General features: G+C 38.2%; 1 protein-coding gene across 1 annotated transcript in view; it reads right to left on the reverse strand.

Annotated features, from left to right (window-relative positions):
* celsr1b (cadherin EGF LAG seven-pass G-type receptor 1b) overlaps positions 1-15872 on the reverse strand; it is a 71105-nt gene that overhangs the window by 50399 nt on the left and 4834 nt on the right. Inside the window, exon 2 of the mRNA XM_007238071.4 lies at positions 2220-2858. Within this exon, the coding sequence (XP_007238133.3) occupies positions 2220-2858 (639 nt within the window). The remainder of the gene's footprint in view (positions 1-2219; positions 2859-15872) is intronic.

Here is a 15872-nt window from a genome sequence, read left to right on the forward strand (position 1 = left end):
TTCATATGCATTAGTTGTATTTAAAACTGCATTCTGTCAGTAGTGGTGTGCAACAAGTACATACTGGTTAACAGTGTTTTTTATGAGCCTCTATTGCTATAATCCTGTTAAATTAACAATTTTATCTGACAAGTGGAAAACATTAAGCGCTATTAGGTACTGGTTACCATTAATACATTGACATCCCAAAGGTCATGGTATAACAGTGGTTAGGGGGTGGGTGGGTATACATTTATAAGTTGTAAGGTGTTATCTTGTGATTAAGGCTGAACACATGGAAATGGCAAAGCAATGGCAAAGCAATGTGAATTATCGAGTTTGTGAAGACTGATAGTGGATGAAGAACAATTTTTTTATTATATATATATATAAGAATTTATATTTCTAAAGTGTAAAGTTCTAAAATGTAGCGTATGCACCAGGTATATGCCAAAAAAACTAAAATAATTGGGACCAGCAGTGTTTGGCAAGAATTTGTCCATGACAACAGGCAAGTTGAAGAAATGACATCCCACATTCAATACAGAAGGCCAGACACATATCTCACAGGTCAGTGCAATGTATTTTAGCTTCCATGGGACAATGGCGTGACAACAAACTATGCTAAATTAGCACTTGATGCCATATGCTTGATGCTCATTAAGCAGTATTATTATAATATGATCAATTCAATTAACCAAAATCATTAAGAATGTTGTGTCCATATCTGTGTACCACAGTTATTATGTGAAATCTGTGTTTTCTGTTTTTTTCTGTTCTAAACAGTTAAAGATAATTACATTTTCAGTTGCATTGTAAGCAAAAATACTGCAATTCAACCATTTTTTGTCTTTGTTACCTAAATCAATTCAGACTTCTGATAGAGGGCTTGAGGTCCAGTCCTCAGAAGCACAGAAACACCCAAAGCCCTGCCTGTTATATATCTGCCATTACTTTGACATGATCAGGGCCTTGAGCAGCTATGAGTGCTAGGACGTACAAAGCAAGTTCCAAGGAGGTAATGACCCAAATGCCTGCTAGATAATCCCTCATTTCAGTGGAATTACAGGGATATATTACGCTGTAATGAGAGAAACCCAAAGCAGGAACTACAGAGGCCACTGTCAACACCTTCGGTTATGACCACAGACTACCTGAGGGCTCAAGGGGGGCACGGGTTCACTGTTCTTTACAGTAGTGCGGAAATCTGAATCCATGGAGAAAGAAGCTGTCAAAGTGGGCAAAGAACCCAAAGAAGGATCAGCGATACTCATGTTAAAGGTAGATCCGACCATTCCTGATGTCAAACAGCCCTCTGAACATTTCGGCTCAAAGGACAGACCCTCGAGGCTCATGTTTCTACAGTATCATGCCTAATGAGGCTTTGACAAGGAGGGTAACTGAGAAGGTGACAAACAATTTGTTCAGAACTGTCCTACCTTCATTGTAAGCAAACCATAATCCGCTTAGTTGTCATTAAAGCATGTTAAAGTGAAAATTTGGTGAAAGTGTAATTCACACACTGTAAAAAATACTTAAAATAATACAGATCCATTTAAAACTATTTTTTCTTTCTGCATCTCAGTTTGTTCAACAATTAATTTTAGCTTCAAATCAGCTTCATTAGTAAGTGAGCTTTAAATAAAATTGCATAACTATTGTTTAGGATCTCTTCCTCTCATTTTGTTTAATGTTTATTTCACTCTTCCCCCTTCCACATGTGGGACAGCTTCTTTTTTTCAAAGTCCAGGCCAAAGAGGGCTCCAGTATTGATGGGATTCAAACTTATGATCTCCTATTTCCTTCCAAGCCAGCAGTTAGACAGTTGTGCCACTCTAGGGCTGTGATACAATTTACATATTATTGTCCATGAAAAATAGAAATGTACAATCTTTTTTTCATTTCACAGTTCTCGAGTAATATAGTCTCTTCATCAAGTGTTAGTCAATTATAAGATTAAATCCCAACAAGTGCTTAGTGCTCAATTGCCAAAAGGCCTCAAAATATTCATCTGGTAAAGTGGAAGAGATGCAGACTAAAAATCTTATTTAAACAACACAATATTGAACCAATTGCTGCAGCTCATTTACTGTTAATGAGAGTCTTGACTCTAATATGTATTGGTGACTGTACTGAGATGCACAAGTTAAAATGTAAGTTATGCTTAGAATTGGCCTGATCTTACATTTAGGAACACAGGACATGCCAGATTATAACTTCAGGAAGGAAAAGGCCCTCACCTGTAAAATCCTCCAGGCACTCACAGGTGTATCCCCCTTCACGGCTCCGGCACAGGCCGTTGTTTTTGCATGGTGAAGAATAGCACAGGTCTATCTCTGTCTCACAGTAGTCTCCGGTGAAGCCGTCAGGACAGCGGCACCGCAGACCATTCACCGGGTGTATAGGCCTGAACAGCAGTGTGCTGGAGGCCACGAAGGGAGCAGAGCTGTCAAACTTCAGCACTGAAACACACTTCATGTAGTTCTCACAGGGCTCACGCAGGCAGATGTTGTCATCGAAGGGCAGCACATGCTGCGTGGATATGAGCCTCAGTAGAGTGCGGTTCAGGTACATTTGCTCCTGCAGCTCCTCGGTGGGGAAGAAACGCCCCAGGGTGCCTCCGGGCTGCTGGGCTGAGAAAGTGACATTGAGAATAGGAGCACCAACGTCTGTGTCGTTCTGGATGTTGAAGACAAAAACGCCCTCGCGGCTGGTGGACAGCACGGCGGCCACACCCTCAGCGAACAGGCCCAGCAGAGGAGACAGGAAATGCTCCTGAGACATGTTCTCCAGACGCACCGTGATGCTGTTGGTCAGCATGTCGTCTGTGATGATAGTGACCCGGAGTGTGCAGAGGGCAGAGACTTGATGTAGGCCATCTAAGAACAGAGAAAAAGACATTTAAAATGAATAAAGAATAATATTAGGGTAGATACTTTTGCTGTCTAAACCAGTGGCTCCCAACCCTGGTCCTAAAGGACCCATTGCCCGGTAACTTTTGGCGGTTTCCTGCTTTAACACAAAGTACCTTCCACTCAGGAAGAGCTTGTAAAGTAGCTTTTTGGCTGGATCAGGTGTGTTGGGAGCAGGGTTAACATTAAAATGTGCAGGGCAGGGGTTGGAAAGCTTTAGTTCAATCTGTGTCCAAACAAGGAAACAAAAATAGAGTACTGTCTGCTGTATAGTTCTTATATAGAAGAGCTGGTAGAGTATCAGTGGGCAGATTTTGTCTGTAGGTACCACTGAGGTTTATTGCAACAAGCACAATAAGCCTGCTATAATCCTAATACTATTAATACTATAAATTAATGTGTGTATTAGATTACTGAATGTATGGAATATTAACCTAAAGATTTTTTCTAATTATGAAGAGGCCTTAAGTATATCACAAACAAACAGTACCATAAATGAGTCAAAAGAAATAGGACTAACAAACTTAAAATAAAATGCATTAAAATTAAGAACTGCTGGAAAGTTCTAACACAAAATAATTCAGGACTATCAAGCAAAATGTTTAGGCACCTCAGCAAATTATTTAACGCTATTCTTTTGGCAGTAAGAATGTTTTCCTTAGTCGGCTACCCAGTGGAGCAAAGGCAGTTCCAGAATTCTACTGGATGCCCCCAGACAAGGTATAGATTTGTTAAACTCCATTACCAGCTCACCTGATTCATGATAATAAAATATTTGTTAGAAAACAGATGTTGGTGACTCCTAAAATAAAGAGACTGCAAAGAGTTATTGAATGTAACTGATGGAACAGAACATAAAAACACTTTTGGTTTCTTATAGAAATATTTTTGTTAAATAAATGTGTGGGTGAACATCCCTTAAACTAATAAACAGCCTTCAACAGAAAGTTTATTATGCCTTTGGGTTTATTATATTTAATGGTTGGTTTCCCAAACAGGGATTAAGCCTAGTTGTAGACAAAAGTTTCCTTTAAATGGAAAATCTCCACTCAACATGCTGTGTAGTCCAAGACTAGACTCTCTGGGAAACTGCCCCTATATGTTTTTCATACTCACACCTCTTTATTACAGCAATTGCTTTTTTATAGAACTAAAAGAATTTCTTCTTTTTCAGAGTTCTCCACATCTGGAATGCAGTTTCCGTTTCTGGGCTTTGTGATTTCTTGTAGGTGTGACAATAAAGGGCAGTAGACTATTGAAAACCTCAATTGAAAACCTCATCAAAATGTTATTTAATCCAAGACTAGGTCCTTTTATGGCCAATCAATTAAATCAACTGTTTCTATAAATTGTAGCGATTTCAAAATCCAGAACCAGATCCAGATCCATTTAAGGCTCAGATTTAATGAACTTGGTTCTAATGCATTTCTCAAGGAACCTTTTGTGGCACCTTTCTTTTATATGGACAATTACAAATAATATCTGTCTTCCCTGAGGAAAGATTTGGATATGTTTAAACCAACACATACTGAAAATAGAGCTTTTTTACTTATATGACAAGCATACACACTTTAATCAAGCTATACAAAAGGGCATACAAAATATATGTTGAGTGATCCCAGAACAATAAAGAAGAACCGTGTTGGATCCATAAAGATCTATTTTTGTACAGGATGTGTAAAAGTGAAGAACATTTAAATTGACTAAGTCACATACATCCTGGTTCTTTATAGTTAAATGTTTCTACCCTCTATTACTCTTTGCAACTTTATTGTGACTTTGCAACATCTTTGCAGAGTGGACTATAAGCACAAATCTTATTTACAATAATAAATAGAAGTAGCCATTAGCTATCAGCAAGAAATGAATGCTATTTAGGTCTTTCTAGAGATCATCTGAACTTAATTACAGCATTGTAAAACCGTAACAACTGGTTTATTAAAGGTCAGATATGTTAAAGTACATGTTACTTATTCTGATTTAAAGATGTCACAAAAAGCTTCCCACTTCAGGCCTTCGAATGCAAATGAAACAGGAGCATTAGTTCACTTTGAACAGCAGCAACATCTCCTCAAGCACCACTTCAACATGTCCAACAGGCTGTGAGACTGTAAGAGCTGTGTTATACATCTGCTCCCTGGACCGCGACGACTGTGCTCTATTGTTCGTCCCTGTTAAAGGCATTGTTGGGGTCTAGTGTACTCTCTTATGCCTCCTGTTCAGCTCCGTGTAAGAGACCTGGCTACTGTTTGAATGGAGAGAGCTATAATTGCAGGACAATGAGGAAACGTTTCCATTCTGTTACGCTGTCCATTCACATAGAGCCAGGCCAGACAGACACGCAGCCACAGACACAACACACAGACTGCTGCCTCAGTTCACACACACACATGCGCACACACACATGTAAATATGTATGCATGGAATGCAGTATCCCAATGACATAGATCAAAGCCAGACCTTAGTAATTAAATAATGAATTAACAGTCATTCAGCAGTGATTGGAGTTACAGTATGTTACAGTGCTATAAGCAATATGTCATTAATTTTACACCTAAAACTAGACCCCAACAATCTATCCCAACTATAACAGATTATAAGGGTGAGTTGCTTCAGCACCATAAGATCAAACAGAAAAAAAAGCCTAATTTCTCCCTGATACATGGTTATGGGTTTATTTGCCTTAATAAGAGTATCAATCCAGTCAGATAAGGACTACACCAGTCTTATCAGATAGCTCCTGTGCATTTTAGGTCAATGAGCAGGTAAGCACAAGGCAAGAATATCCACAATCCACAACATACTCATTCACCAACACCTAAGGCCAATTTATCACAGATGGTTCATCTACCATGTGTCAGAGTGCCAGAAAGAAACCCACACAGTTCAATCAGCGCAATCCACTTCATCTGCACAGACATTTTATGCTTCTTTCAGAAAATGTGCAATACGTTGCTTTGTATAACATACAAAAACAATAGCAATGTTACAATAAGATCTATGCAGCCAAAAGCTGACACCAACATAAAAGAAAGAACTGCATTACAGTGCAGTAAAGAAAGTGCTAAGAAGTTCACATGCCGTGTGTTTCCTTTTTAATGAGGTGTGCATTAAAGTCCACTGCTCTGGTCATAAATTGAGTGGTGGTCATTCTGTAGTAGTAGGCTGCTCTCTCTCTCTCTCTCTCTCTCTCTCTCTCTGCAAATGGCCCAAGTGTGAAGTAGACATGCATGCAAAATGTATTACATGTCATCATATATTAGCTAATTGCACAGAGAAAACCTCCTGATTGACCCTTTATACCAAACACACAAGGGACTAATTATCATCACAAACAGTTACATCCACTCTAAAGGGATGTTTGACTGTTTAATGGCCCACAACATCACATCTTCAAGACATTCCACCAAATTGACACTCTCTGTAAAAGGTCCAGGAGAATTCCTCTCCTATTCTTTCCAGCAGGACTTCATTCACATACTTGGCGCATCTCCAGTTCAGAGAGAGAAGTTATACTGTTACTGATGTTAAGTCACAAACCTGTCAAACAACAGTAACATGAACTGCTACTGCATGTAAGCAGTGGACAAGATCTTCCATACACATTAGTGGGTGGTCAGCTCCAGTAGCTGGCTATATAACACCCTGACCTTGTAAAAAAACATACAACATTCAAAGGATTCCCAACAAAACAAAAGTTTTCAATTATTTTGGATGCAATTTGATAGTCAAACATCTAAAGACATGCTAGAGCTACAATGCTAATAATTTGAAAAAGAAGCCTAATTTTCCTCAGTCAGGGTCCATCCCTAATGTCCAACAGCCCGAAGGAATTAATTTGATTTAGTTTCGATATTGATCCATTTAGGGATAATTCCATTACAATTACAGGTTTTATTTAGATATGAAAAGAGTTGTTGTAATTGGACAAGGAACACTTTATGTACCATTATTCAAAATATTACTTAGTACTTGAGGGAAAAATGGTCTAATTTACCATTTGGGTTTCAAGGGCATTTTCTTGATTTTTTTTTTCATATCTTTCCTAATAAACCTTAAAAGTCAATTGCCTATACCAACTTGAAGTTAAACGTCGGTCTCATATTAATATACATGAATTAATTCTGTATAATTTAAGTAAAGATTGGTTTAAATATAAAAAATGTTTTTAAGTCCATTCCTAGTTTTTACCATGGTTAAAGAAGCCTTCTGAGATGATGGCCTACATGCATGATCAAACTGTCCAGTGCTGGTCGACCAGTAGGGCAATATGTATCACGATGAAATTATTCTGATATATTGTCAACTTTTGACCAGTATGCCCATCATGACCAGAATGACCAATCATAGCCAAAATTAAAGACAACATAAACTATGCTGGCTTACCAGTAGAGAGTATTTTTTCATCTGGATGACCAACTTTTTTTAACCACTTTTGTCAATCAAAGCCAACTCACCATCCAACACCAGCTACCAGCAAAAGTTGGTCTCAATCTGGATTTTTCAGCAGGGCGACAGCTGTATAAATGAACAAAAGTACTGAGAAAGACAGGATGGCTGTAATTTAGTTTTGTGTATCATGGCGCTAATTCAGTCCTGACAGACTGACTAAAAACAAGCTGCCAAAAGCTCTGAAAATCCTCAGTCAACTTAGGCCAAGACACACGTCCCTCTTCACTGGCAGGGACAGAAGCAACATCAAGACTGAAGGCTGACCTAAATATGTGTGACACTGGGCCAACTGGCCACCACAACACAATGGGCACAGCTGAGAGAGGGGACAGAGGATTCCCACTGTGAAAAGTATCTGAGAACTTACCAGCAAAATTTCAATCATCATATTAAATCCTCACACAGACAAATTAACACAAAGAAGACTCTAAATACACTTTTGTAAATTTGCCATTTCCAGTAGAACAGAGTCAAATTAAGAGGCATCAAGTACTGATCTGAAAAAGATTACAGTGTCAGTGCCAGTAAAAACAATGCTCATATGGTTGCAAATAGACTTGTAAAACTAAATCTGAGCACTTTTCTACCGAAGTCACATACTATTTAACATCAAACAACACCTAAAAGTACTGAATAAATAAGGATGATAATATTTTGACTTAAAAAAAGAAGACCCTAGGGATAAATGGGTGTCTGTTGTGGTGGGAGTGTGATGGGAGGCTTAAAGTAAGTTGTCAAACTATGGTTGTATTTGTGAGGATTAAAGGGAGTTATCCTCAAGTGTCTCTCAAGGGAAATAACAAAAAGCATGCACATATAGACCAACAGTGGTAGTCAGAGTCCTGCAGAAATCATAATACAGAAAAACATCTAATAACACAAAGCTGCAACGAAACTCTTCTAAAAAAACGTTTTTTTTTTAGAAATCCTGACAAAAGAGGACATGGCCAGGAAAAAGAGGAGGTGTGGTTCTAAACAAATGTACTCCATGGCATCATTACATTCCATTGCTACAGTGATGGCAAGCTTCTGCTTGGTTTTTAAATTCAAATATTACACTAATTATCACATAAATCTAAAATATCCCATTTGACTTTTCCCCAGTATCTTTCAGCCCTGTTTCAGATCACTGCTTCACTAAGGACGTGGCTTCCATCAGCTGTTTGTACTTCTCCTCCACATGTGTCTTCTCCACACACTTCTCAGGCATATTAAAACCCCATCCTGCCTTGGCATGGCTTCTGTGGAATGCGGCAAAGGTGCACTCAAAGCAAGTTAATGAACAAAGGCTTCTCCTACAGAGTGCACGGTCTAAGTGCTTCATAATGGAGGCCACACCTCTCCACACTGCCCTCATGAATCTGTTATGGATCTTGTTAACATCAGCAGTGACAGCTTTGCTTTGGCCCCTCTCAGCGCACTCAGCAAGAAACGGCAGTAAGCAGCATGCGGCGCATTCCTGCAGCCGCAGCTGTGGGTACTGCTGTTTATGAGCATTTCTCAGTTTATGGTACTGCTGTTAAATGCGGGAAAGGTGATGTTGTGTAGCCAGCAGGTGTGAAATATGATAAATCATGTATCAGTGTTCAGGAGTTTATGAGGAGTATAGCTTACTGGGTACCACCACTACCTTCCACACGGCAGGCTGGGATCCAATTGTCTGCCCATGCTATGCCAAAGCTAGTGGTGCTTAAACAAGGCTGGCAATACCTTACATTTATCTACCTCTCTAAAAGAATTAAACTGTTAGTGACTCTGGAGAGGAACACATGTTACACTGACAAAAACTATGCTTTGAATTTACATGATTTAAATGTGGCAGGTGGTTTCAAATGAATAAAATGTGTTTAATAAACACAACTGCTTTCTTTAAGTTTGCAAGTTTTGGCAAGAACTGCATGGTGTATTTTATTAATTTGCAAACACCTGCTATATTTATACAATTTAAAAGAGAATGAGTATTTAAGACAAAACACGTGTCTACCTCACCTCCTCAGAGTTATGAAAGCTTCGGTACAGAAAATGGGTACAATGGATTAAATACCAAATGCACCTAAAAAGGCACCTAAAATCAAGCACACCGATAGTATATGCATGCAAACAAGCTTGTTTGAATTTGCACCTTTAAAAATATGACTTAAAATGTGCTTGCACACAAATAAAATATATATTGCACCACCTTAATTAGCTTTTTGATACTTCTAATGCTCCTTTAGTCAGGAATTATGTCAATGTAACACATTTCATTTATAAAAACAAAGTGTTATTCTTTTAGTGCATGAACGAGTTGTATATACAGGTAAATACTGCCTCATGCTTGAGATATTGTTTTCTGAAGAATTTGTCTTATAATATGGGCCAAAAAGCACAGTGCGCTTCATTACATTCCATGTAGGGTATAGTCATTTTTGCTATTATACTCTTTTACTACAAAATACAATAGAAAATCTCCATTACAAAAATATTAGTTAAGTAAAATGATTAAATTGTTGTCATGTAAACATGCATTTTATGTTTATTTAACCCAAATCACATAACAAAGTGAGTTTCAGGCAGTAAATAAAATGACATCACACCCCCTGGTTCCCATTACCACTGTAAAGAACTCTCAGTTCAAACATTTCTCTTCCTTTAACAACCTCTCACGAAATCCACTCTGAATCACTCATCTACTGAAAAGTCTCTCCTTGAAAAGTTGAGGTGGGTCAAATAAAACTAAATGAATTTCTACATCCATCCATTTAAATATGCAGCAATTTGTTTTTGACTCAAGTGACTCAGGCCACACTGCCTACCTTTTATGACAGTTAAAATGAGGAATTTGCAATTAACAGGGGCCAGGCACTTAAGTGACCTGGAATGCACCATTCGTTTGCTTCTGTTTAAGGTTGTGCTGGTGGAATGTGGAGTTTAGGCTTTAATAACAGAGCATATAATACCCTTTGGCCTTTGTTCTGGTGCAGTCCGAAGAGAAATCCTCCAAAGACCCTTTCGACCTATTACGTGGTATCCTGTGGCAACCATTTGTATTTCATGTGAAAATTAGGAATTGCCATTGAGCAGGACTGCCTCTAAGCTGCACATAAGAGTAGCAGTGGCAGAACAATAGCAAAGTAACTCTGCAGTTACGGCCAGGCATTGTCCTTTCATAGCAGAAACCACTAAGAACCAACTGAAGACTGATATTACACCAAAACAAAGACAGAAGATGTGTTTATGAAGGCACGTGTGTGTTGATAGGCTAACTGGTGGCTGGAGAATGAGCCGTTGATAAACGTCTGATAGCAGATCCGCCACCACGGCCCGAGCGAGACAGAAACACTTGCCTCATTCAGCGAAGCCCCTTTTCTCAAGTTTTCAACACACAAACAGCTTTGTCTTCAGTGACAGAAATCTGCATGGGGACAATGGCTCCCCCCGCTCCCTGTGTAAGAAACCCCCTCTTGCCTCCATCACAACCCCCCTCCCTTCTCATCCTTCTTCACAAAGGGGGCCCGTGCTCGAGCCCCCCTGTCCGGACAGAATGTCTGAAAGCTCCACAATGCTAACCGTCACCATGCCAACAATAGACGAGAGCCAGAACTTCTCGAATTCTCCTCCTCAGGCCTTCCTCAGAAGACGAGGGGACGGCCACGGAGGACGCCAAAGGGGATGCTGTGCTTCCATTAGTCAGGAGTCAAACAGAATACTGACTTGCTTAAAGGAATAAGATTGTGTCTTTAAATCTAATCTCTAATTTCTGATGCATCTTTGACATGCTGATTACCAATGGCATTAATTTAAATACGTTTCTCTGTACTTAGTTAACAAAAAGAAAACAAGCAGATTTCAAACACATACATTAGATAAAGTTAACCCTTTAAGTTACCAAAAAATGTGTTTCAGAGCAAATGTGTGACTCTGGTTGGTTTTAACACTGTAACCAAACCACTATAGCTATATAGTCTTCTTAGCACAATGTCAGTTACCTAAATTAATTGTAGCCAGTTAGCCTTGCCTCCACTCACTTCCTCTGTTGTTGGCTTTCAAAGTGTTGTTTAGCATAGTTCAGATTTGACTGGTATTGGTCAACCTTACATCCCTGTTTCGGTTATGTTGGATTTTCTTTTAGGAGGAGACAAGAGTTAGGCTCAAGGTTTGTCAGTTTTACGTCTAGGGTAATATTATGGACTGGTTAAGGTCTGGATTGCCAAACTGGGATTAACTCTACACTGTTGTAAAATACAGATCAAGACCAGCTTTTGCTAGTAGTTGTTTTCAGATGGTCTAAGCTGATCTTTAATGGTCAAGGAGGTTGAAAAGTTGATTATCCATGAAAATCATACTATATGTTGGTAAAATATCCTGATAACCAGTTCTTGACCAGCATAGTGTATGCTGCATTTGATTTTGTCATGCTGGTCACTGTGTTCAACCAGCTTGGTGATGCTGGCAATACTGTTTTTTTCAGCAGGGTAGTCCTCCACTATACAGCATTTTAAATGGAGATTTTCCACTGGAAGGTAAACTAGCTCGCAACTAGGTTTAAACCTTGTCAAAAAACCCAACCCTACGTATCTAAACTTGGGAGCACTCTTATGCTCATAACTACATACAGTCTTTGCCAAAAGTGCTGAAAATGTATTTTTTTGAGATTTCAGAATTTGTTTTAGATTGTTGATATTTTTTCACAGTTTTGGTTCTCAAGTCCTCAGACAGTTCCCTTCTCCTATTTCTGTTTTGAGTGCTTAGTGTGGCACACGCAGACACACAAATGCAAAGACTAAGTCAACTTTTCTTCTTTTTATCTGGTTTCACGTGTGATTTTCATTTTGCCCACACCTGTTACTTGCCACAGGTGAGTTTAAGCAAACATCACATGCTTGAAAGTAGATAGTGAATAATCCATAAAACAACAGAAAAATAAGTATATAGATTAATATCTGAACAAGAAGAGGTTCCTCACATGATTTATTTAGAGTTTCCCCGGTAACTGCCAGTATGAAAAGGGTAATCCATTGCATTAGATAATCTTAAAGAGAGAATTAGGATGAAAAAATGAAATACATGCACGCATACCTGAGGACACATGCTTTACATCAGCAAGCAACTGAGCAGCTAAAAGCTGTCTACTTCACTTAGAGAGAGAACACGTGAATGAAATACTTCAAACGTCTTCCAGATAAAGATGAAAAGGTTGGAAACTCTACGAGGTGAACCATCTCCAACACAAAGTCAAAACTTCAGCTGAAAAATGAAGCACAGATGTTTTTTTTTCTTGCAGAGACTCAGAATCAGATATTAATTACAGCCCTGAAATCCAGAAGCGTCGCAGATAAGCTTTATGAAGTCATTCCTCCTCACTGGCATGCTTGGAATGCAACCAACAACAGAAGTGACAGACAATCAAATAATGTTAAATCACTGGAAATGAGTTTCTGTATAAGGGCAGTGAGTGCACTGAATAAGGGCATTAAGTGCACATGTGTACGTGAGAGTGTATGGAAGGAATCAAGAAAGTATTTGTTCACATTGTAGATCAAATCAGGTTTGTTTCTTAAATGAGATTTTTAGACTTCAAGACTATGTTTACACAGAAGGTAATTGTGTACCCAATTTCAATCTTTTTCTTCATATATGACACAGATGTGTTACAGTGTGAGCAGCAAAAAAAGAGTCTGACACTTTCAAATATTCAGTATTTAAAAATCTAATAAGACAGGAATTTATGCAACTTTTATGTCAATACATTCATTAAAGATAAAGGAAATGGATGAAAGCAGTGAGGAAGAATTTCAGAGATGGGGTAGCAGGCATGTTCTAATAATGTGCTCTTTTTACATCAAGCTCAAATGCATTCTAGGTGACAGGTCCAGATGCCAGACAGTTTAAATGAGCCTAAACTGTTGACAAATTGTCAAATGGTGGACAAATAATATCAGAATATTTCATGATATTTTTGTGATAACGATACTCTTGGCAATATGATAAAAAACAGCACGATCCTAATAATGCCCTCCATATATTTCCATATATCCAGGATTAAAGTAAAATGAATGATACTGGACAGATATAATCTCTAGATATATAATGTATAAGATATATAATGGGAAATGAGAACAATGTGAATTATTCTTTTGCTAAAAACAGCAAAAAAGTAGTACACTGATGTGATTATAAGCGGTGGGTGATATGGCACTTTACTAAGGGTATAATATTGTTCACGATATTGAAAAATGTTGGCAATATTATTGCGAACAAATACGATGTGGTACACCCCAACATGAGCATGCCAAATATCATTAGACAAGAACAACTACCATGTCCTTTGACCTTTTCTGTCTAATGGAACCAAAAGAATGCTGGACTGACTGGTGGGATATGCATGTGGGGCTTCCTGTATTGCATGGATGCACGAGTAGGGTGGCAAGTATTCACCCTCATTCACAATAAAACACCTTAAAACTTATACAGGTGAAAATCCTCTTCAACATCCACTTAGATAAAAATCCAATATAGATAAAAATCAGAATGTGCTTTAGAGGACAATGTTAAAGTTCAGTTCTGTTATGTTAGCTAACAGTCTTATTATGCTTTTTATGCTAATCATGGTGTTTGATGGTGGGAGGGGGCTCTTTTACATGAGCTTACAGATGCCCATGATGGATAGCATCATGATGGAGGGACATTGGTCAACAGATGCATATGATAGCATCCTGCTGAGTGTTGGGAATAAAGGGAGGTCTCTGTTGTGTTATCTAACATGGTAAGCTTCCTGCTGATCACAGACATCCTACTTCTCCTACAACTCGCAGGATTTTCACACATGCTAAAATCTGCTCCCTGAGCACACTACATAGAGAAACTTTTTTAACTTGGTAAGAAGCACTCGTCTCTAAGAAGACAGGGTCTCCCAGTGCTTGTTTAAGTGTCTTCTCAGCTTTTCAGGAACATGTTCATCTTTCTCAACTGGCCTCATTCTTTAATTCCTTTTGAGGACACTGTAAACCTTAATGGAATCATTTATTTGAATTTATTAGACTCTAATTGTGTGACATTGGAGGCCGGTTGCTTAGAGATAGTTTCTCATTTTCTCAAGGAGAGAAAACATCCAAAGCACATTGTCATGTTAATCCCTCAGCTCAGTTCCCTGAAAGGTCTCAAGCCAGTCGGCCGTTACCGTTCGGGATTTTATTTTGCTGGTGAGGAGAAGGTTTCTCTGCAGAGAAAGAGCAGAAGAAGAGCCAGGGTGAGTGGGTGGTGCAGCTCATGACTGTGAGCTGCCCTGGATGCAGATGAGTTGGTTCTGTGATCTCTCACCTGGTGTGAGGTTAGATTCCACAGGGCTTTTCTTTATAGTGGTGGTGGTCTGGTGGCCTTTTTAGACTAACAATGATTAAAAGTGTACAATCTTTATATGTATATACGTAACTATATTGAAAGCAGTGTACTTTGTATGTGATTTTCTACTTACTTTGAAGTTTTAAGGTTATTTGTGTACAAATGTTTCTGTTAGCAGTTTATATGCATGCACTAAATATTCCGTACTTTTGCGAAGTTTTTTTTGTTTTATTTTTATAATACATACATTTTTATTATTATTATTATTTAATAAAAAATAGAATCTTGGTAAGTTATGCTGTCTACACAAAATACAGCTTTATGTTTCTACAGAATGTTTGAAACTTGTATAATTAAATACCACCTTAAATAAAACATTAACATTTATTTTTTGAAGAAGTAAAGTCTAAAAAGTACTGAATATGTTAAGTGTTTTGTCATTTTGCCAAGAAAGTATCCTGAAACATTTGATCCTCTTTAGGGCCATATCGCTCACCCTTATTTAAACCCTAAAAATGTAAGCAGGGCCTTTAACCACTAGAGTCCTACGGTTATTAGTAAGTTATTAAATCAATCAAAAGAATGGTGTAATTTGATAAGAATTATATTTTAATCATGCTGAGATTGTAAACTTTGAATCTATACCATATGTTTTATATTGATAAGAAGTGCAGGATTTTAACCTATTAATGAATGATAATTAAAACAAAATATTAGAAACAACTAGATTATTGTGGGCAAATTGCAAGTGAGGAATTAAAGTGTATGTTCACATACAGTACAGGCCTTTAGTTAATGTTTTTTTTCATACAGACTATGACACTTTTTGGCAGATCTAATTTAAGCAGGATAGATTTTCTGTAGTCTACATCCCAAACCTAGTAAACCAATGGTCCTATCACCAGAAGATCCTGAGTCTGATCCCTGGCGAAACCACAGGCATCCATGACCAGAGTTCAAGAAACCACAGTTGACCTCACTCCCCCTGGGTGGGGTTAAAATCCAGAGAGTAGTTATCCAACATGTCAATCAAACATGGGAAAACTAACCAAATATAAGGGATAATGAGATTCTGCTGATTACACATCAATTTCAAACAGAAATGCTGAGAAAAAAGGCTGTTTTAATATATCAAACAAATACTTTTTCACTGCACTGTAGGCCTAAAGAGGAGTCAGTCAGTATTAAATCCAGTCGATATTTTAGGAT

The sequence above is a fragment of the Astyanax mexicanus genome, chromosome 10 (assembly GCF_023375975.1).
Source record: "Astyanax mexicanus isolate ESR-SI-001 chromosome 10, AstMex3_surface, whole genome shotgun sequence".
Taxonomy (NCBI): Eukaryota; Metazoa; Chordata; class Actinopteri; order Characiformes; family Acestrorhamphidae; genus Astyanax; species Astyanax mexicanus.